Raw genomic sequence first — 25,185 nt, 5'->3', positions numbered from 1 at the left:
AATACTGGAATACTACTATCATGTCACCCCAAGTCCTACTTTTCTCTAGACTACCCATACCCATTTCCTGCAACTGTTCTTCATATGTTTTTGTCTCCAGGCCTTTTATCATCTTAGTTGCTTTTCTTTGCACTTTTTCCAGAGTCTCAGTGCTATTGCTAAGTGCTAAGCTAAGCTACTGCTAAGTACTAATAGCACTAATTGCTAGTAAGTACTATTGCTACATACAGTATAATTTCTCCATTATTTTTGCAAAGAAATGTTCACTCTTGTGTTGCCTAACAACAAATGAAATATCAAGGGGGAAAAATAGGCTGAGGCAGGATGCTAGCCTAAGACACAGATGGAATTCTGAAGTTCTTTTTGTTGTTGCTTTCTCCAGAATATTTTAGAATTTAATATCTATGATGAAGACAAACTTACAGAAGATGACCATCTCCTCACTGTTTTGTTTGATGTATCCAAAATCCAACTTGGAGAATCTGTTCCCCTGAGCTTTCAGCTGAATCCAAAGGTGACTGCTAAACTTAACAAGCCTGCTTCTTCTGCTTGAAGGAAAAGACCCGTTTCTCTTAGTTTTCACAACCTTCTCACTCTGCTAATGTGGAGCCATATTAAAAGCAGATGTTTTGTGGTCTGCATAAGATAGTATTTTTCATATAAAATATGTAACTTATGAGTTTTTGGGATTATTTTTGTGGGCTAAAAAAGTCTTTGAATTTGTCCAGTGTAGGAAGGATTCTCGATTTTTCAAGGGTAGAACTTCTTTTTAGTAATGACAGTAAAATCATTACAGAAAAGGCCGCATGGGTTTTCCCTGGCACTTAATGGAAGCATGGGAAGTCAGGGTAGCTACAGGCCTTCTGATAGGTGATTGAACAATGAGGAACAGGACATTCAAATAGATGTAGTAACAACATGCGTAATTCCTAATCCATTACAAATACATCTAAACCAAATACTTTTTACAGCAGTCTAAATGAGGACTGGTAGAAGATAAATGTAGGATTTGGAGAATAGAAGAAAAACTCAGATGTTTCTCCACATTATCACTAATGTGACCTGTATCCATTCTCCTTTACATGTTTCAGTTGAGAAGTTTTAGACAAATTAGGAACATGGACAACAATGTCACTCCAGAGTGATAGCCATACAAATAGCCTTTAAATTAAGACAGATTAATAATAAACTAATTTGCCCCATTTATTTCCATTTTTTTTTCATTTTGGACAGCAGATCCTTTATCAAGAGCATAGTCACACAGATAAGACAAGTAATAACATGAGTTATGTGCAAATTGGATGTTTTTATTTGATTTGTTGTGATGTCTGTAACATCACTGTGGCTTCTACTGGATGTCTCTGGTTTGAAATTTGACATATAAAAATTATAACAAATATTTATTTTGTTTTTACTTTTCTATTTCTAGGTATATAGATCACTCGATCTGTAAAAATATTCAGTAAATATTATACATAAGAGTCAATGTATTAGCTTGTTCAGTTATATTGATTTCCCTGAATTAATCATCTATATTTAACTTGTGGGTGCTGGTGGGGAAAGACCTGGTTGCATTGTATGTTTCTGCAAAGGAACCTTATTGAAGAATTTAAGCATTAAAAGGGCTTATTCCTAAAGGAATGTGCAGAAATGTGTAAAAATATAAACATTTTATTTATTTTATATTTTCAGGGCAAGGAGGAACTAGAGGTTGAATTCACAATGGAGAGCAGGTAAGAGCAAATACTGTAACCATAAAAGAGTGTTACCAGCATAGACAGCTTGGTTTAGACCTTATCTACTAGATACTACTGTCAATATGCATCCAGATTTAATTAATCTGGCAATAATAGAAGAGTGTCATTTTTAATCAATGATCATAGTAGCTCTAGTAGCCCTTCCATCTTGCTTCCATTTTCTCTAGAAAGAATACCATATAAAGGGCTTTTGAGCTAAGCCCAGATACTCTTTGATGGAGACATGTTCCTCCTCACTAAATCTGATGAATATCTAGTTAAACCAGTGAACTATGGAGTTGAGGCATGGAAGATTACAAATATGTCAAAAGGAATATTTCCCTGCTTGTTAAAACATTGACTGAAATCGTGTATTTTTTCCCCTTTTCAGCCCTGACGTTCCAGAAAAAATTCTTACCAATGGAGTCTTAGTGGTAATTTTGCTTTCTACTCTAGTTCTTGAACTGAATAGCTGGGGAAGGGAAGGGTCTTAAACTAAGGATGCTCAGCTTCTGTCCATCCTAACATTCCTCTGGGTGATTGCCTAGAACTTGTTCATTTGGACAATTTACTGAAACACTTGTCTTGGAACAAGTCTGGGCAAGAAGAGACATTTTAAGTGCAAGCTTCTATATCAGATCTTCCCCATTCTGAGGGGTAGAAAAGAGCAAATATTTGTACTGCATTCTTTTTTGATATTGGTATCAAAGAAATTGCACTCAGATCAAGCTTTGACTCTCAACCTATTTTATGCACTTATATATTATAAAAATACATTGTTATGTTTATAAATATTTGCTTATGATAGCTTATTTTAAGGCTTAAAAAGGTTAGGACAAGAGATTGTACTACAAGGTCTGGATGAGCATTTTTTCTATTGCTCAAAGGACAATATCTAGCTGGAAAATTGAGCAATGTGTTGCCACGTGTGTCTGTAAGATCTTGCCTTCAGGAGGAAAGATGCAAATAACAACAACAGCACCAATATAAAGATAACCAGGTCACAATGAAAAAAAATAATCCTAAATTCTGTATTTGGTGTGATTATCTGAATTAGAACTAGCATATAAAATTGTACCTGTCCAAATTTATCAAGCAAAACCGTAAAGAATAAAAAGAAAGGCAGAGAGCAAAGTGTGCATGGAAGAATAAAAAAGAAACAAATATAAAAAAAGATGAACCAAACATTTCGTTACAGTCTGACAGGAATGGGCAAGACACTCTCTCTCAGCCCAGCTCAACTCACAGGGTTATTGTGGAGAATATGGCAGCACGGGAGATAGAAAGAGTATTATGTATATTCACCACTTTGAGTTACCTATAAAGTAATAATGAGGAATTAAAAAAAATCTAAAATAATAATATAGCAAACATATAAATTAGGCTATCTTGGATACTGAAATGATTTAAATTGTCCCAGAGTGAAGAAAAATGAGTAACTGAGTGGATTCAAATAGATAATTGAAAAACAAATTACAAGTTGAGCCCACTTCTGAAAGTATAAAATCCAGGAATCTCCTCTGTCTCTACTATTTCAAGACACGCAGATACTTTGGAAGACAGAAAACAAGCAGATGAGCTGGACATACTTTTAGATGTTGTATTATCTGATCCCACAGTTTCATGGCCTGGCTAGCCTTTCTTTCATACCTACTAGGGCTGCTTGTTGGTGTGGAAGGATTTACTCAAATACTTGTAAATTTAAATTCTAAACTTAGAAAAGCCAAGCATGAAACATATCTTGCAATCTGGAAACAAATGGAAATTGACTAGAGGGTAGAAAGGGAAAATGTTTCAAAAAAATTAAAAACACTAAGCTTAATTATTCCTTCATATGTTTTATTTGTGCATATTGTTATCATAGTGCTTATAAATAAATCCTGTGCTTAGGGCTTGATGTCTTTTATACCACTTAAATTTCATGTCATTCTGCATAACAGACTCATAGGATAGAAGTATAAAAATGTAACTTTGCCCTATACCACATCTTTTATTATTGCACTTTTTTTATAACAAATCTTATACAGTCTCGTGAAGTTGCCTGTTTAGAAGTTCAAGTGAATGGGGGGAAAAGAAAAAGTGTCTTACCAGGTAAAATACAATTTTTGATTTTTATATTATTCAAGAAGAACTGATTAGTATCTTGTTTTCCTCTCTGCAAGCTGTTCCTTCCTGATCTGTACTGAACTGCTATGATCTTCTGGAACATTCAAAAACATTTTAATTGCATTAGTAACATTCCAGAAAAGTAAAATGTTGACAAATAGTACATCTTCTCTAAAGCAAAATTCAAAATTAATTTGGATTAAATGGGGAAAAAGGCATGCATGATGGATTTTGACTTTTATTAGAAATTGTTGACAAATTCAACAATTTTGGGCCTTATCATTCAAAGCATTTTGGATAACTGCTGATCTGAACACATAATTAATACATTTTGTCATTTTTGCCATTTATTTTAGACATTCCCTTCCCCATTTAATTTTAAATGTAAATTTTTATAGGCCACTATAAGACAGTTGACTATATTAAATTTAGAAAGATTTTTCTGCTGATGGATTATCCAATGGGATCTGAAAAAGGGCAATTATTTTCCCATGACAATCCCTCATACATTTTCAGAAGTCCTATAACACATATATAAAAATATGTCAGTATATGTATCAATTTATTTTTATCTATTTCTACAATGGGACAGCTTTATTAAAATTGATTTATTTGGATTTAAAAACACAACTGAACTTTTAAAAAGTATATGTAACATTTATATAACAGTTGCAATTTTGTCCATTAAAATAGCGAAATTGTTACTACAATTCTGAAAGGAAAGTAAATGTTATTCCTGTTAGTGGGGGGGGGGAATCTACTCTAAGGTTATGTATTGAATTTATGGTACAGATGAAATACAGAAATGTAAAGTTAAGATTCATAGTTCATCTACAACATTCATCAGAGACATGTGAAACAATGTCTATTAATTGTGAACTGTGGCCTATCCCAAGCTTCACAGAACTTTTTGTGTTTGTGTTTGTAGTGTCCAACATTTAGCAAAATTAGGTCAGCTATAAACTCCCCACAATGGGGTGCTGCATATGGTTGTGCAGGATTGGCGAAATCTATAGAAAAAGATATGATCTGTCTATATCTCATAGAAAAAGATCAGATCTATACTGTCTCCTTTTTATCACTTCTCCCCAAAGATGTTATAAAGAATTGCTTTTGTGAAAATGCAATAAAGGATGCAACATCCAGTGGAAAGTAATACCCCTTTTGATGTATACTGCCAAGTAGTTACAATATGCTATTTAATTTCATCCTGATAGAGCAAATTCTGAATAATTCATGTTTTGAGGGAAAAAAAATCTTGTTGCACCCTAGATCTATGTTGAACCTGTTACTTAACACAGGGGCAATACCTATCTTACCTTTTCAGGGGTACAGTTTCCTTGCATATTCTAATCTGGCAATAAAATGAGAGAATCTGGAGCAGCCTATGAAAATTAGATGCCTGAGGCAAAGGATCACATGACATCTCCTTCCTCTTGGCAGTTGTATGCCACTTCAATACCAGAGCAATATCCTTCAACGCTGGGGTGGCTGGGAGGATACTAAAGGAACAGTCAGCTTTCATATATGTCATCTTACTCTATCTTATGGCAATGGCCACTCGTGAAGATGGTTATTAATTTCTTGATAATTCATCACTGTTTTCAGTATGTAAATTTGGTCTGTTACAAGTACTCTTAGATATTCTTTTAAATATCTCTCAAAACCATTTTGCATGGTTTGATAACCTTCATATTCTAAAGGAATCCCTAATGTGTGATGCTGGAACCCACATACTGACAGAATATGAGTTCAATTTATATTGCTCTCCAATCTAATGATTGAATCAAGTGATCAGGGAATGAAGGTCTACTCACAGAAAGAAGGGGGGGATTAATTTCCTTGGTTCTTGTTAAATTCTGCACTTCCTAAAAAGCATTAGGTAGTCTTCAAAATAGTATGGAGTTGGGGTTGGGGATTAAAGGGGCAATTTATAAAGATATCTTTCCTTTCCCTTTCCTTTTCCCTTCTCCTCTCCTCTCTCTTCTTTTTTCTTTTTATTTTCTTTCTTATCAAGAATTTTTTCATTAATCAAGGAATCTAAATGGCATTTTCAATGTTTGTGCATATTTTCATAGGATCATTAATTAATCTCAATCTTGTTTTGTCTTTCATTTAGAAAGAACTTTTACTCTTTCAGTGGGTGGATCCTATGAAGAAGCTCAAAATCTCAATTTAGGTTACTGGCTCTGCCCTGCTTCTCCTGCTAAATTTCACTATATCAAATACAACCAATCAGACCTTAAAATTGAATTGCCAAGAAGGCAGTTCTGTGCAGTAAGTTGCTTGTCTCCATACTTATAGCCTGTGCCTATCTGAGAGTGTGTTGCATAGCTGTGTCTCTCCAGGGAGGCCTCCAGCAGCTGAGCCACTTAACTTCTGCTTCAACTGCTGCTCCAGGGGAAACTTTGCAAATAAACTCTTGTACCTTGATACTGTTCCCCAATCCTGACTGCTGGATTTAAGGCACACCTTGGTGTCTTTATAATACCTATTTTTACCCCACCCCATAAAACAATATTGGAAATATTGAGGTGGGACTGGGGTAGTGGTTGGAGCATCATTTTTTTTATACAGCCTCATTGGTGGAAATGAGGTAAGACGCTCAGTGGCTTAATGATTCTGGAGATGGTCTCAGCTCCGCAGTTCGAGCCCAAGCGTTGGAATGGCAGGGTAGGCTCCTATCACTTGCCTCAGCTTCTGTCCACCTAACAGTTCAAAAGCATGTTCTATGCAAGTAGCTAGATAGGTACCACTTTGGTGGGGAGAGGAGCTGGTGCTCTGTGCATGCAGTCAGATTCCCGAAGGCTCTGAAAATTCCTGGTTGCAGCACCCACTTATGAGGCAGCTCCAGGAAGGGAAGGGGCCTTGGGTGATGCTGCAGGAAGAGCCATACTTTCTCTCTGTTGTGAAGCCAGCTCACCCTCCTGTGTTGCACCTTGGAAAGGGGTGCAAGCATGTACTATAACAAAGCTAGTATCTTAGCAAGCCAAACTACTACTCTACAATTGCATTGTGGTCTCCTGGATATTGTAATAACCTCATATGCTAATAATAATAATTGGAGGGAGGTCACAATGGTCAATTTCTTGGCATCTGTCATGAGAATGCTTATCAGTCAGTACAAATGTGACTTTGGGGATTGGGTGGAAATACCTTATAATTTTTAGTAGTTTGATGCTTTGGGCTGAGCAGTGGACTGCCATCAGTAATCAATCTAGAACATTTCCAAAAATCAGAACAAGCCCAAAGTTGCTGAAGTCCCTGCTTAAATAGCTTGAAGGAAATTAGTGGTGAGACAACCGGTGGTTATTCCACTTCCTGGGCATCAAATATTCCTTCATGATTACCACAGCCATTCTAGCCCCAGTCAATTCCTTGTCACACTTTTTCCTAGCAGACATTAACTTATTTATTCAAATTCAAATGAATGTATTGCGGTCATTAACCAGCAGAACTTATTTTATATGCAGATTTCCAGAGAAAGTAATGAAACAACAACTGTTCCCTTGAACTCACTTCCAATAAATGAGAAAGTGGCGATAACACCGGTGAGAATCAGCTGTTGCCTTTTTAGGACAAAAATATGCAAATATACTTTTAGTTCAAAGGGATAATATGAAAACATGGGTATCAAGGGTGGGCAAAAGTTGGGCAAAGAAGGCCAGTGACTTCACATATGTGACTATATTATAATGTTCAATGTTATTGGCTTCTAACATGCTATTTGTACTGTCAACTTCATAGGAATATTTTTTAAATTCTTTCTTATTATTCCTGTTGTTTGATATAACTTTTAAATATAGTCTGGAATATGCTAAGTTTTGTAGCATTATGCAGCACCAGAGAGGAGGGAGAATATAATTGATTAAAGAGTTTCAGATTTACCAACTTTTCCTCATAAATTATTATTTCAGCTAAGCCTCACTTATTGCATTATGATTAGATTCAAGAGTTCTTTTGATCACTAGTCAATCCTGAAGTAAATCTCTAGTTCTTGTTTTTTTCAATCTGTCTAATTTAAACAAAAAATTAATAAGAAACAAATTAAGATCTACAATGTAATTATGAACCTATGACTACCTGAAGTCTTGTTAGATAGTTTTTCTATTGTCTACACCAATTTATATCTGTTAAATCTGTTTGATTCTTTAATTCTTTATTTTATGCTAAAATTTGGATCTGGTGAGACATATGTGAGAGGTAATTTATCCAATTCTGAGATAAAGCTTCCAATTTGCAATGTTTTAGGATGAGGGCAATTGCTTGTGCTTAATTCTTTGCACTGAAACTCTTATTGAGTCACCACAAAGGTGTCAATTATTGAGAAAGTGAAATGTCTTCTGAGGTTGAAAGAAATGAAAGCATAAAACATCCTCTAGCATTTAATCATATTTTATTTCTTACTTTTTCTTAGGACAAAATAATTGATTTGAGTGTGAAGGCAAAGGAATGGTAAGGAGCCATTTTCTAATCCTGAACAATAACTTCACACATATTGTCTAATTTTTTTGGTCTTAATGGAGATATTCTGCGATGGAGAACTGTAATTATTTAAGAACACCTGCTATCTCCTGCATCCTTTCAAATTATCTATTTAGAGATAACTAATGGCTATATTTGGAGAAGTTATAGGATTTCAAAGAGCCACAAAAGATTAGAACAAAGGAAAAAGAAATACATTCAATCACTGTAAAACAGCTTGATTGAATCATAGAATCATAGGGGTTGGACTGACCTTGGGAGTCTTCTAATCCAGGGGTCTCCAGCCCACAGATTCTGGACTGGAACCGGGCTGCGGCCTATGAGGAACTGGGCTGCGCAAATGAGTCAAGCCCCATACACACACGCGGGATCCAGACAGCTTGCGAAACCATTCATTCATTCATTTGTTTGGTCGTTTGTTCATTCATTGTTACCCATTTTGTTTGCATGTGACTCTGGATAGCATACACAATTGAAGTTAGCATCCTTGTTACTTCTTGGCTCTTTTGGCAGTTGTGGGGCATTGCTGGCTCAATCTGTAGTCTACCAAGATAACCAGATTCATCTCACAAATATTGTCTATAGGTAATTGTTCACTTATGGTCACAATTAACCCCAGAATTTTGGTTGTAAATTATTGGAGTCATAAGTCTAGACATAATGTGACTGGACTCAATTTTATAACTGTTTTTATGATGATTGTGAAGTGGGTCACAATGATTGTTAATGATCCATGTAGTCATTAAGTGACTCACATGGTCTTAAGTCTAAATCCAGCTTATCCATTTGGGGGTTTTTGGCCATTTTTTCCTCCCAAAACAGCCAAAAACCTCACAAAACATTATCATGTGACCCCAGGATGCTGCAGCTGATCATAAACACAATCTGGTTGCTAAATGCCCGAAATGCAAACATGTGACCATGGGGTGGCAATCATAACTTCAAAGATGGGCCACAAATAACATTTTTTTAATCCATTGTAACTCTGAATAATTGTTAAACAACTGGTAGTAAGTTGAGGACTGCCTGTGACATGTACATATGCATCTACTTTTTCCTGCTTAAATGCAGAAACTTACATTTCACACAATGGAATAACATTTTGTTGGATATGGCTCAATGTTCCAATTTATCAAGAAGGAGGCAATGATCTACTTTATCCAATGCCTTAGTGAAATTTGATTGTAGTCTGGTCTGTCAGTCTAGTCATATTGTCCAAGGCAGCCATAAGATTTGTTTGACATGACCCATTTTTAATGAATCCATGCTGGCTTTTGGTCATTACCCTGTTTCTCTGCATATGCCTGGTTAATTGTCCATCCAGGTTGTTGCAAAAATAGTCGTCGTGGCCCTGATATTGCAATGTTTCACAATGAAGCTATTTGTTCTTTCCAAGGCTCTTGATAGGCTGATACAATGAGTTGCATATGATTAGTCCTCCCAGAGATTAATAAATGTCTCTTTGCTAGATTTAAGCCAATACAATGCAGCAACATTTATAATGGATATCCTTGTCTACCTTAGGACCCAGTGGCTGTGGTTTAAAAGACCAAAAGCTCTTGATGTGCGCCTAGGATATGGTCTGTGCTCAGATGAAAATAATTTCCTGCAGAAACGAAAGAAAGTGGTTGCTGCAGCTCTGAAAAGTATTCTCTCTTTGGGGCAAGACCTGAACGAGCATGAAGTAAGTGGAGCTCAAAGCAAGTATCAACCCAATCCCCTCCAAACTGCATGTGCAGGTAGTCCTCAACTTACAACTGTTCGTTTAATGACCGTTCAAAGTTACAATAGCCCTGAAAAATGTGACTTATGACTGTTTTTCAAAGTTGTGACCTTTGCAGCATCCCTGTGGTCATGTGATCAAAATTCAGCTGCTTCAGTTCATATTTATGACTGTTGCAGTGGCTCAAGGTCACATGATCCCCTTCTGTGACCTTCTGACAAGCAAAGTCAATTGCGAAGCCAGATTCACTTAACAACCAAGTTACTAAGTTATAAACTGCAGTGATTCACCTAACAACTATGGCAAGAAAGGTCGTAAAATGGGGCAAAATTCACTTAACAAATGTCTCACTTAACAACAGAAATTTTGGGCTCAATTATAGCCATAAGTCGAGGACTATCTGTACTAAACCACTATGAATCTACGGGCCTCCCCTTACAGACTTTTGGTATGAAAAAAAAATGAACTTATGATTTGTGGGGTTTGACGATTAGAAAACACACACACTAGATAATAGAAAAAAGAGAGCTTTTCTTTTGTAATCAAAGAGTGAGGTCTAATTTTGTAATCATATTAGTATTTGTTGTAAAAAAACATTCAGAAGCTACTTCTTCATATTTCTTTTTATCTTTCCTTTTTGCATTTTTTTTCGCAGTCGGCTCACATTTATAACTGGTTGCAGAAGCCTGCAGTTATGTGATCATGATTTGTGATCTTTTTTTTGCCAATTTCTGGCAAAAAAAACCCCCATTAAGGAACCTGGATTCCCTTAACAATCACATGATTAGCTTAATGACTGCACTAATTTGCTTATCAACTAGTGTAAAAAGTGTTGCAAAATTGGGTCCAACTCGATTTGCAATGGAATTACTTATGATGGAAATTCTGCTCGCAGTCGTGGTTGTAAGTTGAGGATTGGCAGTGTAGTATTTACCTTTGGCTGTTGTGGCATTTTTGAACTTGAGAGTCTTTCTTTAATGTCCCCTGTTTAAAACCGTGTATACAGTTTTGTCTGTTATATTTATGTAAGGTGTTTTTTTTAATATAGTAATCCATCTATTTTCCCCCCCATACATATCCCAGTCAAATATGGCATTTGATGAAGTACAGGCCTATCAATGAAAACTTATGACAAATCAAATATATTAGGCTGAAAGATTTTAACAGAATTCTTTGAGAACTTTTTTACCTTCACAATCATAACATGTTCTTTTCTTTAATTGAACAGGTCCCAGTGGTTGCTATGACAACAACAGGAGCTGGTATGAGAGCATTAACAGCTCTTTATGGCACCCTTTGGGGTCTCCAGAGAACAAAGCTTTTGGACTGTATTTCATATATGACTGGATCATCCGGAACCTCATGGTAACGGACTGTGTTTTTATTTGGGATTTCTTTCAATTGCTTAAATCCTAAAGAATCTTAATGAGTCTTAGAGTGATGAGAGCTTCCTTCAGCAGATAAAGATAGAATAATAACTAGGCATATAGAGGAACAAACCATGTTTAAGGACAAGCAGTGTAAAGGTGTGGTTTTTTTTGTTTTTTGTTTTAAAGTAAATCTGGCTTCATTTCACTTCTGGGGGTGTGGCCAGCATGTGGCTAGAGATGACTCCAATAACAGTGAATATTCTGGTTTGCAAAAAAGTCTTTGACAGTCAAAGGGTGTTAGGGAAACTGTAGTTGAGGAATAATACAACTTTATTATTATTATTATTCTTTTTGTGAACAGTTTTAACTAGTTAAAATAGAAAGCAAAGTATGGGAATAAGTGAGCAACTTTCTCAATAGAGGGAACCAAGAACTAAAATCCAACAAGGATCTGTGTTGAAACCATTACTATATAATATTTTCTTAAAAATTGATTTATGCAGTGAGCATTTGAATAGAATAGAATAGAATAAAATAGAATAGAATAGAATAGAATACTTTATTTGGCCAAGTGTGATTAGACAGACAAAAAAAAATGTCTCTGGTGCAAAAGCTTTCATTGTACATGCATAACAACAGAGTAATAATCATCATCATAATAATACCAATAAGAAAGGGTAGTAAAGACGATAAGAATAATAATAGTAATACTAAAGTCATACAACATAAATAAATATACATAGACACTAGACTAGACATTACATAGACATTTGTGAATGATACTAACCTATTCTGGAAGATAAAAAGCTGTTTTTTTTAATCTATTTATTTAAATATTGTATTATGTTTTGAAATATTGTATGTCCCCTTCCAGAAGATAATAGAAGTGCAGAGTTATTTTCCTAGATCATAAAGTTGGAAAACTTTCAGCAATAAAATTATATAGGAAAAACATTGTCTGTATTATTTAATAATTTAGATATGTGAACATACCTTAACAATTAATAATGGTTGAATTTCCAAGTCCAATCCATCAAGAGTTATCTGTCTTTGGTCTTAGGCTAGAGAATAATGAGCTCTAATAAATACAAAAGTTGAAATTTCTATTGTATTTTTTGTCTTTTCAGGACTATGACAAAATTGTATGAAGATAGCAATTGGTCAAATAAAGATCTTGGTGAAATCATTTTGCAAGCTCGGAAGCAAGCAGCCAAATCTAAGAGGAGTGCTTTTTCCTTGGAAAAGTTGAAGTCTTACCATAAGGAGCTGGCTCAACGGACCATCGCAGGATATAAGTCTTCTTTTATAGACCTTTGGGGACTCATGATTGAAGCCATGCTGAATGAAGGGGTATGCAAAAGGGCCTTTTCTGCATCTCCCTATGTTATTTCTTAGCTTCTGGGAGAGGAATGGTGTTCTCTAATGAACATGCTTTCTTATTTAGTTCAGCAGAGTTTATACTGTAGATCAGGGGTGTCAAACTGCCAGCCAATGGGCTGGATGCGTCATGCCGAAACCACGCCCACCCCAGCTCCGGCAATGGAGAAAAAGTCGCAATATGTCACGACATGTCACGTGACATTTTGAGTTTGACACCCCTGCTGTAAATAAACCAATAGCTGCTCTTTTTAGCTTTGTCTTCTGCCACAAAAATATAATTTGGCTCTTCCTAGGATCCTTTGTTGTAAACTGAATAAGGGAGAATGGAGGAAACCACAGTCAAATGAAAATCAGAAGCAATCATGGGGAAAAGGTGTGGAAAGAGAAAAGGGGATGAAAAAAATGGACATTTCTGAGACATTTTGAAACAAAATATGTTTTATGAGTACCCATTGAAAGGGCAATGTATGAATTTTAAAATACCATACTACAAAATGAAATAGTCTAAAACATTCTTGTATCCAGCAGGATTCTGATTTGGAAGTTAAATTCAACAAAAACCTGATGAACTTCTACACTGAAATACCTTTCTAAATCAAAACAAAAACCCATAGTGCATTAATGAGATGAATTAGATTTCAATAGAAGAGAATATTTGTAGCTCAGGGTTTAACTGTGGAGTCCTTGGTACTCTTTGAGCTTGGTGTTTGTTTGCAGACATTTCATCACCCAACTAGATAACTTCATCATAGTGAGTGAGTGTGGTGTTTGCTTCCTATTTTTAATAATAGCTTGCCCTGCCAGGGTTGTTCTGCTTAATCCCCTGAATTAGATTTGTTAATCTTTCTGTACAACTATTGTTGTGCCTAGCCACTGTTTCCTCAGTGTATAATGATTAACAGAACTCAAATTCTTCACCATCATCATCTTTGGTATTTATTTGTGCAGTAAATAATATAATGCCTAATGATTAACATCTGTTGAAACAAACACAACGAAATAATGTAAAATAAAATTACTTACTTTGCCTTGCCCCAGCAGAGGGCAGCACGTGGCTAATTTTACCTGCTCTCAAAAGCTAAATCAAGATTTGCAGTTTGACCTAATCTGCAAGTCCCAGTTCTATAAGAGCATTGAAAAAATATTGGCAAAGACAATGGGACAACCCACTTTTATTTTAGCATTTACCACAAGTCAAGCTCACCTTGAAAGAGTATTTTTGAACAGCCCTAATTCAAATATACTTGCTTCTCAAGAGAGTGTACAAGAGAATAACCTACCATATGTTTCACACATCTATTCTCCAGTCTTCACCATCCAGCAAAAGTAGAGAAAGCAGGTGACCCTTCCTGTTAAGATGCTAAGTCTGCCATATCTTCATGTTGGGCCATTCTTATAGGTTCCCAACTTTTCAAAGAACCAGCATTTTGAATTAATAAATAATAAAAATCTGTTGATAAGCTCCATCCTACCAGCCTTCCTTGTGCTACTTGGCCTGTCATTTGGAACCACCTGAAATGTTCAGATGCTTTTTCAAAGCCAGCCCATGCAGAATTAGTTACTAAGATATGCATTGAGGACAGCACTCACAAGATCCTCCTGCTTTCATCTGAATCCGAACGATAAAAGTGTCCAGACTTTTAACTATAGACACTGTGATTCAGAACATGTTTACGACACCATGGTGCATGAACAAAAAGGACAAGGCTTGAGAAATGATGCAACGGTGCTTTTGTTAGTCAAACCCCAATTTCATCTATCAAAGTCTCCATAAATCACACATCCCTGCATAGCTCATTAAGTAATTAAGATATGCTCTGTTTCTGCATGCATCGATACATTCTGTTCAAAGAATGCCTTTCCCTACCTCATCGCAAGCTTATTATGTATCTTACCAGGTTCAATTGTGACACAGCCTTATTCTCTGATAGCACTTGTCAAGTTGAATCTCTACAACCTTCCCATAGTTAGGGGTTTACCATGTCTATATCTGGCCCTGCTCCTGGGATCAAAGAGCATAATAGTCCAGCGTGTTTTGAAAGAGATGGTAAACCTGAACTATCCCTACTACTAGTGGATGTAGGGAGTCAACATGTCAAGATTGCAGCCAGAACTGTTCACCTTTTATTTATGTGCTTCAATCAGATGGTTACTGTGACTGTATTGCCTTTTTTTTAAACCTCTCCATCCCAGACACCCTAACTACAATTATTTGCTATGGTTACTACTACTGATTGTAATTATGTTCAGCTACATGAAACCCTAATCTGGATAAGAAGTTCAGGAAAAGGGGATTAATCTTCTTTGTCTCTGTTACAACACTTTGGAAGTCAACCCTATACAGACACACAGCTGTTATTTGTCATGTCATTCCCCCCTCCCCAATATTCCATTTTTTAATCCTTCCTTCTCAATATTTTATTCTGTGTTGTGAAAAATAACATGGTTAGTGTTTAAACTGTAATTTTATCCTTAAATTGATGCTCTATGTGGATATGAGGCCTATTTCACTTATATTAACCAGCTCTATAATGCACGTACATTATTATTTTTTCACAAAATACAGAATAATCATCATAAACTCTCAGAGCAACGACGAGCAGTGAACAAAGGTCAGAATCCTCTGCCAATCTATCTGGCACTCAATGTAAAAGACAACATCACCACAAAAGATTTTAGAGGTGCGTACTTTACTGATGGATTTCATATACAAATGATTTAATTTACAATAGTTGCAATCTATACAGTCAAAACTAATAATCCACTATAATGGATTTCAGGAAGCGTAAAGTAAGGTTAGACTTGGTCAGTCTTCAGATGAGGCTGCATGGGGAAATCCAAGGACTATAGGCTGGATTGGGAAGTTGAAAAAAAATCTATCCAGGCAATGGCAATTCACTTCAGTATTGTGCCAAAACATCACATGGACCACCCATGGGTTGAAGACTTTTCATCCTTATGCATAAAGCACCTCAATATCAATATTAAAAATAAGCCATTGACATTTAAATAATCACAGAGTGAGACACAATTTCAGCTCAAGTACAAGGTCACTAGTTTATTGGGGCCTTGTTATCCTCTTTATGTTACACTTCCTCTACATAGTACCAGTGTGCTTAGAAAACATTTGGATTCTGCTAATGCTTCCTTGATATGAATTGCCTATTACAAACAATTTCTCAAAACCCAGAAAACAAAGATTTTTCTTAGAGATCTAAAGAAGCTTGATTCTTAAATTTGTATTCTCTCTTTGGTAACTTCTGAAAATGTCAGTCTGGAAATACTACATGTATCAAAGTTCAGAGACTCCATTTGTATATGCATATCTTGTATATTTGTTTAGATATATATACACCTCTGATACACATGCCAGAGGTGATTAAAAACATATCTGAGCACAGAGAAGGGAAAAAAGTACAGTATTATCTTTTCTGAATAGTTTGTAAGTGTTTTTAATTCTTTGTAGTGTAGATAATGCTTAATAAATGTAATGACCTCTGAAATGTTTTTATGTTTGCTGAAAGCTGCCTTCCTTCATTTACTTCAGGTGTAAAAACTAACAATGGATTTGGAAAATAGTAAAATATTGGATCATTGTTGACTTTCATGATCAGGCTAGTCAACATTGAAAAGACATATCATTCTTTGAACATAATTTATTTAGTAGTTCCACCTAAGAAAGAATCCCTTCTCTGCATAGTGAAGGTATGATACTAAATGTGTTGTTGTTGATCTTCATTACAGAGTGGTTAGAATTTACACCATACGAAATAGGATTTCCGAAATATGGAGCTTTTGTTGCTGCTGAAAATTTTGGAAGCGAGTTTTACATGGGGCACATAATGAAGAAACTCCCAGAATCAAGGATATGTTTTATGCAAGGTGACTTTTTTCTAAGGGGCATTTTCCCTTGTTGAAGATACCAATGGTATCTACGGGGTTTTGGGGAGAACTGGACTCACTTTGCAGCCAGATTCTCAGCTGAATACACCTAGTATTATCTCACTCCTAATGGGTGAGCATTATTTAAAGAATCTAGAGCTCTATCATCATATAGTAGCATGTAAAAAGGGCAGAAAAAGATGATGTGCTCTCTCTCTCTCTCTCTTCCCCCTCAGAATGTGATGGTATTCTTAATGAAATGAAATTAACATAATAAGGCAGCACTTCACTATTTGTCATTAACTGTTCTAATAGAAGCAACTGGATAATACAAGATATAAATTCTTCAAAGATAGCTATGTTTAGAATATAGCTTCAGTTCTGACTGCATTTAACAGTAATACTTCCAATGGTTTTCTGGACAATTCATGTAACAATATTGCTAGAGGCAATTATTCTCTTACTACTCTGTAAGTATGACTAGTTGACTAACAGTGAAGAATTCCACTGAATTAGGGAGATTTTTTTAAAGTTCCAGATTAGAGATGACCTCGGCCAGAGCTTTCTGGGTGACCATGGTTTGAATAAATAGAATCCCAGAATATGTTGGTTGTTCTAGGTTTTGATCAAGGCAAAATCTAGAGGCAGGAAGTGCAAGAAGAGCTATGTTGGTCCTTCTATGCATGGCTTGTGGGCAAGAAGGGCTAGGTCAGGGGTAGGCAACCTCGGCTCTTTTATGACTCGTGGACTTCAACTCCCAGAATTCCTGAGTCAGCTATGCTGGCTCAGGAATTCTGGGAGTTGAAGTCCACGAGTCATAAAAGAGCCGAGGTTGCCTACCCCTGGGCTAGGTTGATCCTTCTATGCATGGCTTGTGGGCTACTTCACCAATTTCTGCAGTTCTTTCTTTTTTCCTACTTTCCCTTAACTGGCACCACATGCTGCCATCACTTTTGAATATAAGTGCAATCTATCAGCTGGAGAGAGGAGGGCAGGTTGGATATCAGGTGCTTGACTTCAAGGATGGCAGCTGAGATAGGGAAAGGAAGACACTGGAAAGGTTGGAGAGGAGGTGGGAGAGCTACTATCACACATCAGCAATTTAACTTGGCATATCCAACTGGGCCACTCACTCCTTCCCATGATCTTTCTAGCACTTTCCTTTCCTAACCTTTTTTTAGTTGCCACCACAATCACTGGCCGTACCTTTTCCCCACTTTGTCCATCCCAAAACACCTTCTGATCAAATCATGCATGTTCTGGATCCATGCCCAGCCTCTAATACAAAATATGTATATTTCTGTGTAAACATGGAGTTTCCCAAACTGTCTGTTCTATGTACAGAACATTGTTTTTGTCTTCATCTCAACAATAAAATGAAGTTTCAATGGGAAAATGCTTTAACTTCACTGATCTTTTCCTTTCAAAGGATTATGGAGTAGTGTATTTTCCAAGAATCTATTAGATGCCTGGCATGCGGCAGACAATTCAGAAGATTTCTGGAACAGATGGACCCAAGATTCTGTCATAGAGATTGGTAAGCTATGAAAAGTTGTTCCAAAGTTGGAATTTTTACATTTACCATATTTTTCTGTCTTGCCTGTACAAACTGAAATTTCAGATAACCTCATACAGAGAAATATGTATTCAGACCACAAAAGAGGGAAGAAATATAGTATAATTTTATCTTATCAAGTATAATGTATTATTTTATAGTTACATTGTGTACCATTACACTATGTACTATTATGTACCATTACATAATCTACACCTAATAATGTACTTAGGACTACCATTAAATTCCCAGCAAAATTACATTTATTTTATGCAAACTAAAATAATATTTTGGAAAAAAGAAACAACTGTTTTGTAACTTTTCAGTGGTTGATCAGGTCTTATATTCCTTTGGGCATTTTTTTCTTAATTTGCTTCCCTCTTTTTGCATTACCTGATTTCAATTTTTTACCTCTAATTTTCTATCCAAATTACTTTATTTGGATAATTTAGCTCCCCTTTTTTAATCTGCAACTTACTATAAAATAACTTGGAATAACACAGTAATCTGATTTTTAAACAAATTATTTTAATAGATATTTCTCTGAAAGAAAAAATGGTCATATACTACCAGTTAAGAGGGCAAAGGTTAATTTTGGCTAATGGTTTGTTGTTGCTTCAAAGGGCAAAGTAATCTTTTATATCTTTTCAAACACATAATATAAGAATACTTTTTCTGTACCTTGTTCCTTCTGTATGACACTCCTGCTAGTTTAGTTAAATCGAGAGCAGAGCAGCTAGCTTCAATTAAACTTTAAATGTTAGCCATCATTATCTTTGCAATATAAAAATACCATTTGCTTATTATTATGCCTTACAAGTTCAACATCATGGCTTCAATTTGGTTCATGAAGCTACTCAGTTCTTTTATGAAGCCTTCTCATGCCTTTGTAGTCCTGAAGAGTATCTGCTTGGTAAATATTCATGCATGGTGAAAAATTTCAATAGCAGATATAAATGTAAAATTGTTCTGCTCCCAAAGGTTCCAGCAAGCACTGCCAATGATAAGAAACTTCAGAAAATGTAATGCAAAACATCTGGAGAGAATCTGGTTTTTTTTAATTGAAATTTTAACAAATTTTACAATATAAATCCCCCCTTCCCCTTCCCACACTTCCACCCCCCTCCCTCCCCCCTCACTTCCCAGTGCCCATCACAGGGTTAACAATAACATAATCATAATCCATTGTGTAATAAAAACCAAAATAAAATTCAGGAACTAATTATGCAACCTAGACTTTTGTGTGTTAGCCTACTGAAATCTAAACTCCCACTTGATGTAGAGTTTAAGATGCATGTGTGAGAGAAAGAAAAACTATTCACACCACCGGTCAATTGTTCATCTTTGGGTATCATCTGAACTGCATCATACACTAGTATAAGACTCTTATTCATTATTTAGATGAAGTTTATTTCCATTGTTTGTATTTAGATGAAGTGCCTGATATACTGGAGAAACCCCATGAGATGCCAACTCGCATGTTCACTCCTGCTGGAGGTCTTTCCAATACTCTACGGGATATTTTAACAGATCGTCCAGCAGTGTCCAAGTATAACAATTTTTTAAAAGGGCTCCAAATGCATAATGAATATGTACAGCATCAACAATTTACTAAATGGAAAGGTATCACAGCAGCATCTGATTGTTTTTATGTATTATTAGAAATCCACAATTGTCTAGTTGATTGCATTTTTCTCATTACAAAGAAAATGTTTGGTCTAGTGGTTAAAGCACCAGACTTTAGAAAGCAGGAGACCATGAGTACTTGTCCTGCTTTAGCCATGAAAACCAGCTGCGTGACCTTGGGCTAGTCACTCTCTCTCAGCCCAATTTCCTCACAAGGTTGTTGTTGTTGAGACAATAGGAGGAGGTGGTTGTGTGGGGTATGTTCTCTGCCTTGAATTACTTGTAAAAATAATAAAGGTGGGATACAAATAAATAAATAACAATTTAATAAATAAAAATGTCACTGGATAACTGAATCTGGGACTCTACCTGGTTTAGGAGATAAATTGGTCCTTAGAATGGAATGCATGGGAATCAAGGAAGTTGAACGTGCTCCCTGCAGTAGGAAAAAAGACTCTTTCCAGCTACTCATTTACAGTCCTAAGTGCTGTTCTCTTCATTAGGTCAGAAGATTAAAAGAAATTGGCCCTGGATCCTGATGGGAATGAATTGTTTAGCAAATAGATCCATGGTGGGATGGGTATTGGCAAGAAGGAAGTCTAGGAGCATTTGTTTTCCCCTGATGATGGCCTCTGTGGGTATTGATTTTACTTTTGAAATGTTTGTTGTAGATACAATGCTTGATGAATCCCCCAATCAACTGAAAGATTCTACAGAACATTTGGAACTTGTAGATACAGCTTTCTTCTTTGACACCAGTTGCCCTCCACTTCTCAGGCCAGAGAGGAAAGTGGATGTCATTCTGCATTTCAATTATACTGGAGGATCACAAACCAAGGTTAGACGACATAATGCTGGTTTTATTTGTAATGAAATAATCATTCTTTGTATGGTGTAAAAATAACAGCAGTTGGCTAACCTATAATACTTTTAAACATTGCTGCATTCATCTTTCCTCAAGCCTAAATATATCCCATTCTCACCATCTCTTGTAAACTTTAGTTTTCAGTCTTCCAAAATCTTCCATGTCACCCTTCTTTGTTTCTATTTCAGTTTCCATTGCAGTTTCAGAAACTGCAATGCTGAAAATCACAGAAAGAGGTTGCAATCTATTTCACAAATTCTTTTCTCAAGCGAGGTATTCCCCATCCTAGACTTGTATGTCTATGTTTTCCTTTCCCAAAATAAATTGCTATTAACTTTGATCCTGTTATCGTCAGCCTACTTCCACCTAGACTATTTTAAAGTTATTTTTCTGTTTTTCTAAAGTATTAGGATTACCTTGCAAGTTTGTAAAACATTCCTAATATTGTTGAATTTCAGAATTTCAACATCTGGCCAACTTTAACTTCAGATCCGATAATAAACAATTATTAATAAGGAATATTAGCCAGCATAAAGAAAGGAAGCGGGGATTTCCAGGACTGTTTTCATTTTACTTATTACATTGTGGTTTCAAATCAATGTCTGTATTAAAAGATCCTGTTTGGATTTCTTTTTGCACTTGCTAACCTTGGCTGTTACTGTGCTTTTTAAAGCCTCTGGAACAGGCCTCCACATATTTCTCAGCACAAGGAATCCCATTCCCCAAGATTTTACTAAATGAAGAAGAAAAGAAAAATATAAAAGAATGCTATGTCTTTGAAGAGGCAAATAATCCTGAAGCACCCATCGTGCTTTATTTCCCACTAGTGAATGACACCTTCCAAAGATATATTGCACCCGGTGAGTTAATAGTACCATACAATAGAAAGTACATTTCTAATAGATGTTTGATCTTAAACAATTTTAGATGCTGCCTGATCCAGAACAAACTCATTGACCAAAGAACTGAAAGAGCTCATCTGACAGAAGTTATCACAGTTGATTTTTTTAGTCAGAAAAAAGTAAAATGAGAAAGAAATTATATAAAACAATTTATTGTGTGGAGAAAGTAAATGACTCATTTTCATGTTTGGTAACACTAGAACCTGGCTCATCTAAATAAGATGAATGGTGGAAGATTCAGAACATATGGAAGGACAGCACATCATTAACCTGTACAATTTTCAGCTTCAGTATATAAACCTGGGTTCATACGTTATACAATACCATAGTACGATTTCACTTGATATATTGTATGGAACTAGTTATTGTGGACTATAAATCCTAGTTTGCAATGCAAACAGTATTAAACAAGACTTTGAGTGATGTATGAAACATACTCTAGTGATGACTACCAAATTGAATAGTTTTAAAAAGTGATTAGATCAATATATGAAGAAATTGCCATTAATACTTCTTCCTTCTTAGAAAACAGAAATGTACGAGCATTATATTATGTTATCTCCTCTAATGGGTTTCTGATTGGCATTAGTTTGATCAATTAAAGAGCACAATACAAGTAACTTTCAGTCCCATGTCATATTTTTATACATAATTAGTGTGTCTTCTTCTTTTTTCTTCTGCAGGCATAGAACGTAATGCGGCTCAATTGCCACAAGGCAATGTTGATATCTCAAGTGCTTTTTCACCATATTCTACAAGACAGGTCTCACTGCAGGAGGAGGATTTTAACAAGCTGCTAAATCTAACCAACTATAATGTTCAGAATAATGCAAACACAATCTTGCGGGTTTTGCACAAAGTGGTAGAACAGAAGAAACAGGCTCAATTACCTCAGTCATCTTCATGAAATTGCCTTCTTTGTCTTGTAAAAGGAAACATACACATAAGAACACCAAGCTCTGTTAAAAAAAGGACTGCTAATGTAAAGTAATTGAAGTTGTTTGAATTGTACTTTAGTCTTAGTTGCATATTTGGATTATTATATCCACTTCGGTGTCTCCCATTTATTCAGATTTCTGGTATTAAAAATTTGCTTAATTACAAGTATAATTATAATGCACATGGTTCTTTATTCCACACAATTTTATTTAAATAAAAATTATAAATTGCAATCTGTTTTATTTTGTCTAAGCTACAGTGACTCAAATAAGTTTATTGAATTAATTATTTTAAAAGTTATTAAATCTTGATTTAAATGTTGCTAAGGTAAATTGAGATGTGTACCTATAAAATAAGCAGTACATGAAGTTGCAAATGCATAATATATATCATAATTGCATAAAGAAATTATGCTTTATAGACTTGTTTTTGTTACAAGCCTATGCCAGTGGTGTAGTAATTAAAGCAGGAAACTAGAAACCTGGAGACTCTGAGTCCTGCCTTAGCCATAAGGCCAACAGGGTGATCTTGGACTAGTCACTTCTCTCAGTCCTCAAAAGATAGCAATGGAAATCCACTTCTGAAAAAAGTTGCCAAGAAAACTGCAGGGGGCAGTCAGCAAGAATCAGAACTGACTTGAAGGCACAAATTGAATTCTATACTCTATAATTTTATACTCTGTAGCTATTATTTCTGTACCTATTAGGATCTTCTACTCATTAAACCCTTGTGTTAAGAACTCACTTTCTGCATGGTGCTTTCTGTATGGTAGCAATTTGAAAATGTTATTAAGTAATCAATATTTATATGGAAATACACCAAAGCCGAAGTCATGAAAAACAATAGCAAAATTGTATCAAGCGCCTGTTTCATGTAGTGGTTAAGTCATCAGGCTAGAGAAGCTAGGAGTTCTAATCCTACCTGATGCATAAAATTAGCTGGATGGCCTCAAGTCATTCTCAGACCTAAGACAAATCACTTCCAAAAAACATTGCCAAGAAAACTGCAAGGACTACTCTAACAATTGCCAGAAGTAAAAAACTGATTTAAAGGCGTCCACATGCTTGAACACACATTCACAGAGTTTACTTTTTAAAAAAGATTGCATCACATTGTGATTATTATGTTCTACTCCTTGGAATTCATTCAGAAAACCACTTCTAAGCAAATCTCTGCACTTTGTTTGGCAGCTGCCCAGAGATAGGTATGACTCTCCCACTACAATTAATTTTAAGAAGGCTGTTCCAGTAGCCTAATTATTATATTTGCCTGACATGCCAGACATCACCAACCGGATATTTTGCAGATTTTTAACAAGCAACTTGTTTTTCTTACTCTGAACTCTTTACTATTCTGCTGAGCTGTAATAATAATAATCTTAGGTCCTTGGAAAGTACTCGATATGTGGATAAAATGCCAAATCCAGTCTGAACATCTAGCTGACTATGCAACAAACCAAAAAGAATAGAAAAGAGACAGGGCAAGGCCAGGTATTAACATGACCGGTAGTTAAAAAAATAGCAGACAAAGCAGATAATAGCAAGACATGGCAATGACTAAAAGCAGAAAAAATTGAAAGAGACAGAGGGGCTAATTCTGGCTGCACAAGACCAATCCTTAAGAACAAATGCATACAAAGCCAGAATTGAGAAAAATAGCAACAGACAGCAAATGCATGGTAAAGTAACTACAATGATGCATTGGAATATCTGCAAGAAATACCATTTGCCTGCAAGCAAAAATTGTTAGGATTTTCCCCAAGCGTCCTAATAGCTGAAATGAATTGGAAGATGGATTGCTCAAGGAAAAAAGTGGCTTCACAAATTCTGTGTACATTGCAGCTCAGGAGCCAATGAGTTTACAATAACTACAGATGGTGCTCCAACCTTATTCTAGATTTTCTTCTTGAAATGGTGAGAAGTTTGATAGCTTCAGATTTAGTTTAGTTTATAGTTTATTGATTAATCAAATGGTCATATAAAATAACATAGGATAAAGTAACAGTGCATTGCAATATATAAAAATATTCAGTGGAAATAATAGATAAGATCATCCTCCTGTCAGATGACTCCCATCTGATCTCGATAGAAAATCCATTCAGCTGGATGGCTTACACTATATATTTGGCAGTCTGTCTTATTGCCTATGTAATTTGGAGGAGGCAAAATAACCTGCTAATAATCCCAATGGGCTCTCCAGTCAGTTAATGATTTTAAATGCTGTGATCTAGCTGAAACGTACAATTAGCAGTCCAAGAGGATGTGAGTGTTCTCTATTTCTGGTATGCCAAATATACATATCATCTCTGGGTAAGGTATTTGATGAAACCACCTGTGTTTTACTATAAAATCCAGGAGCTTAAATCTTGTTTTGGTGAGGGCTGTTCTTTGGTCTTGTGTCACATCCATAGTTAGATATTTTTTAGGTGAAATTAAAAGTCATTTTTGTTCTGGGCCAGCCATTTAAGCGTTAGATATTATCAAATGTCTCTATATCAAGGATATTGAGTACTAATATCCAGGGTCCTCTGTTTCATCATGCCCTTGGTTTGGTGGCCAAATTAGATTGAATATGGAATTTTAAAATCTATGGGGCAAGGTGACCTTGGTAAAATGA

The 25,185-nt window shown here is 35.7% G+C and overlaps 1 protein-coding gene across 1 annotated transcript in view; it reads left to right on the top strand.

Moving 5' to 3' along the window:
* LOC107287428 (cytosolic phospholipase A2 epsilon-like) overlaps positions 1-22,537 on the top strand; it is a 29,867-nt gene extending 7,330 nt beyond the window's left edge. The window contains exons 3-18 of the mRNA XM_029284134.1: positions 383-514; positions 1,693-1,733; positions 2,128-2,170; positions 3,764-3,827; positions 5,962-6,119; positions 8,260-8,297; positions 9,852-10,011; positions 11,279-11,415; positions 12,548-12,770; positions 15,367-15,481; positions 16,545-16,682; positions 18,112-18,219; positions 19,669-19,860; positions 20,535-20,701; positions 21,402-21,588; positions 22,314-22,537. Of these exons, the coding sequence (XP_029139967.1) occupies positions 383-514; positions 1,693-1,733; positions 2,128-2,170; positions 3,764-3,827; positions 5,962-6,119; positions 8,260-8,297; positions 9,852-10,011; positions 11,279-11,415; positions 12,548-12,770; positions 15,367-15,481; positions 16,545-16,682; positions 18,112-18,219; positions 19,669-19,860; positions 20,535-20,701; positions 21,402-21,588; positions 22,314-22,537 (2,127 nt within the window). The remainder of the gene's footprint in view (positions 1-382; positions 515-1,692; positions 1,734-2,127; positions 2,171-3,763; positions 3,828-5,961; positions 6,120-8,259; positions 8,298-9,851; positions 10,012-11,278; positions 11,416-12,547; positions 12,771-15,366; positions 15,482-16,544; positions 16,683-18,111; positions 18,220-19,668; positions 19,861-20,534; positions 20,702-21,401; positions 21,589-22,313) is intronic.
* Positions 22,538-25,185: the final 2,648 nt, after the last annotated feature.

This window comes from Protobothrops mucrosquamatus, unplaced genomic scaffold, assembly GCF_001527695.2.
Source record: "Protobothrops mucrosquamatus isolate PMUCROS unplaced genomic scaffold, P.Mucros_1.0 scaffold387, whole genome shotgun sequence".
Taxonomy (NCBI): domain Eukaryota; kingdom Metazoa; phylum Chordata; class Lepidosauria; order Squamata; family Viperidae; genus Protobothrops; species Protobothrops mucrosquamatus.
This window is presented reverse-complemented; position numbering and strand designations above follow the sequence as displayed.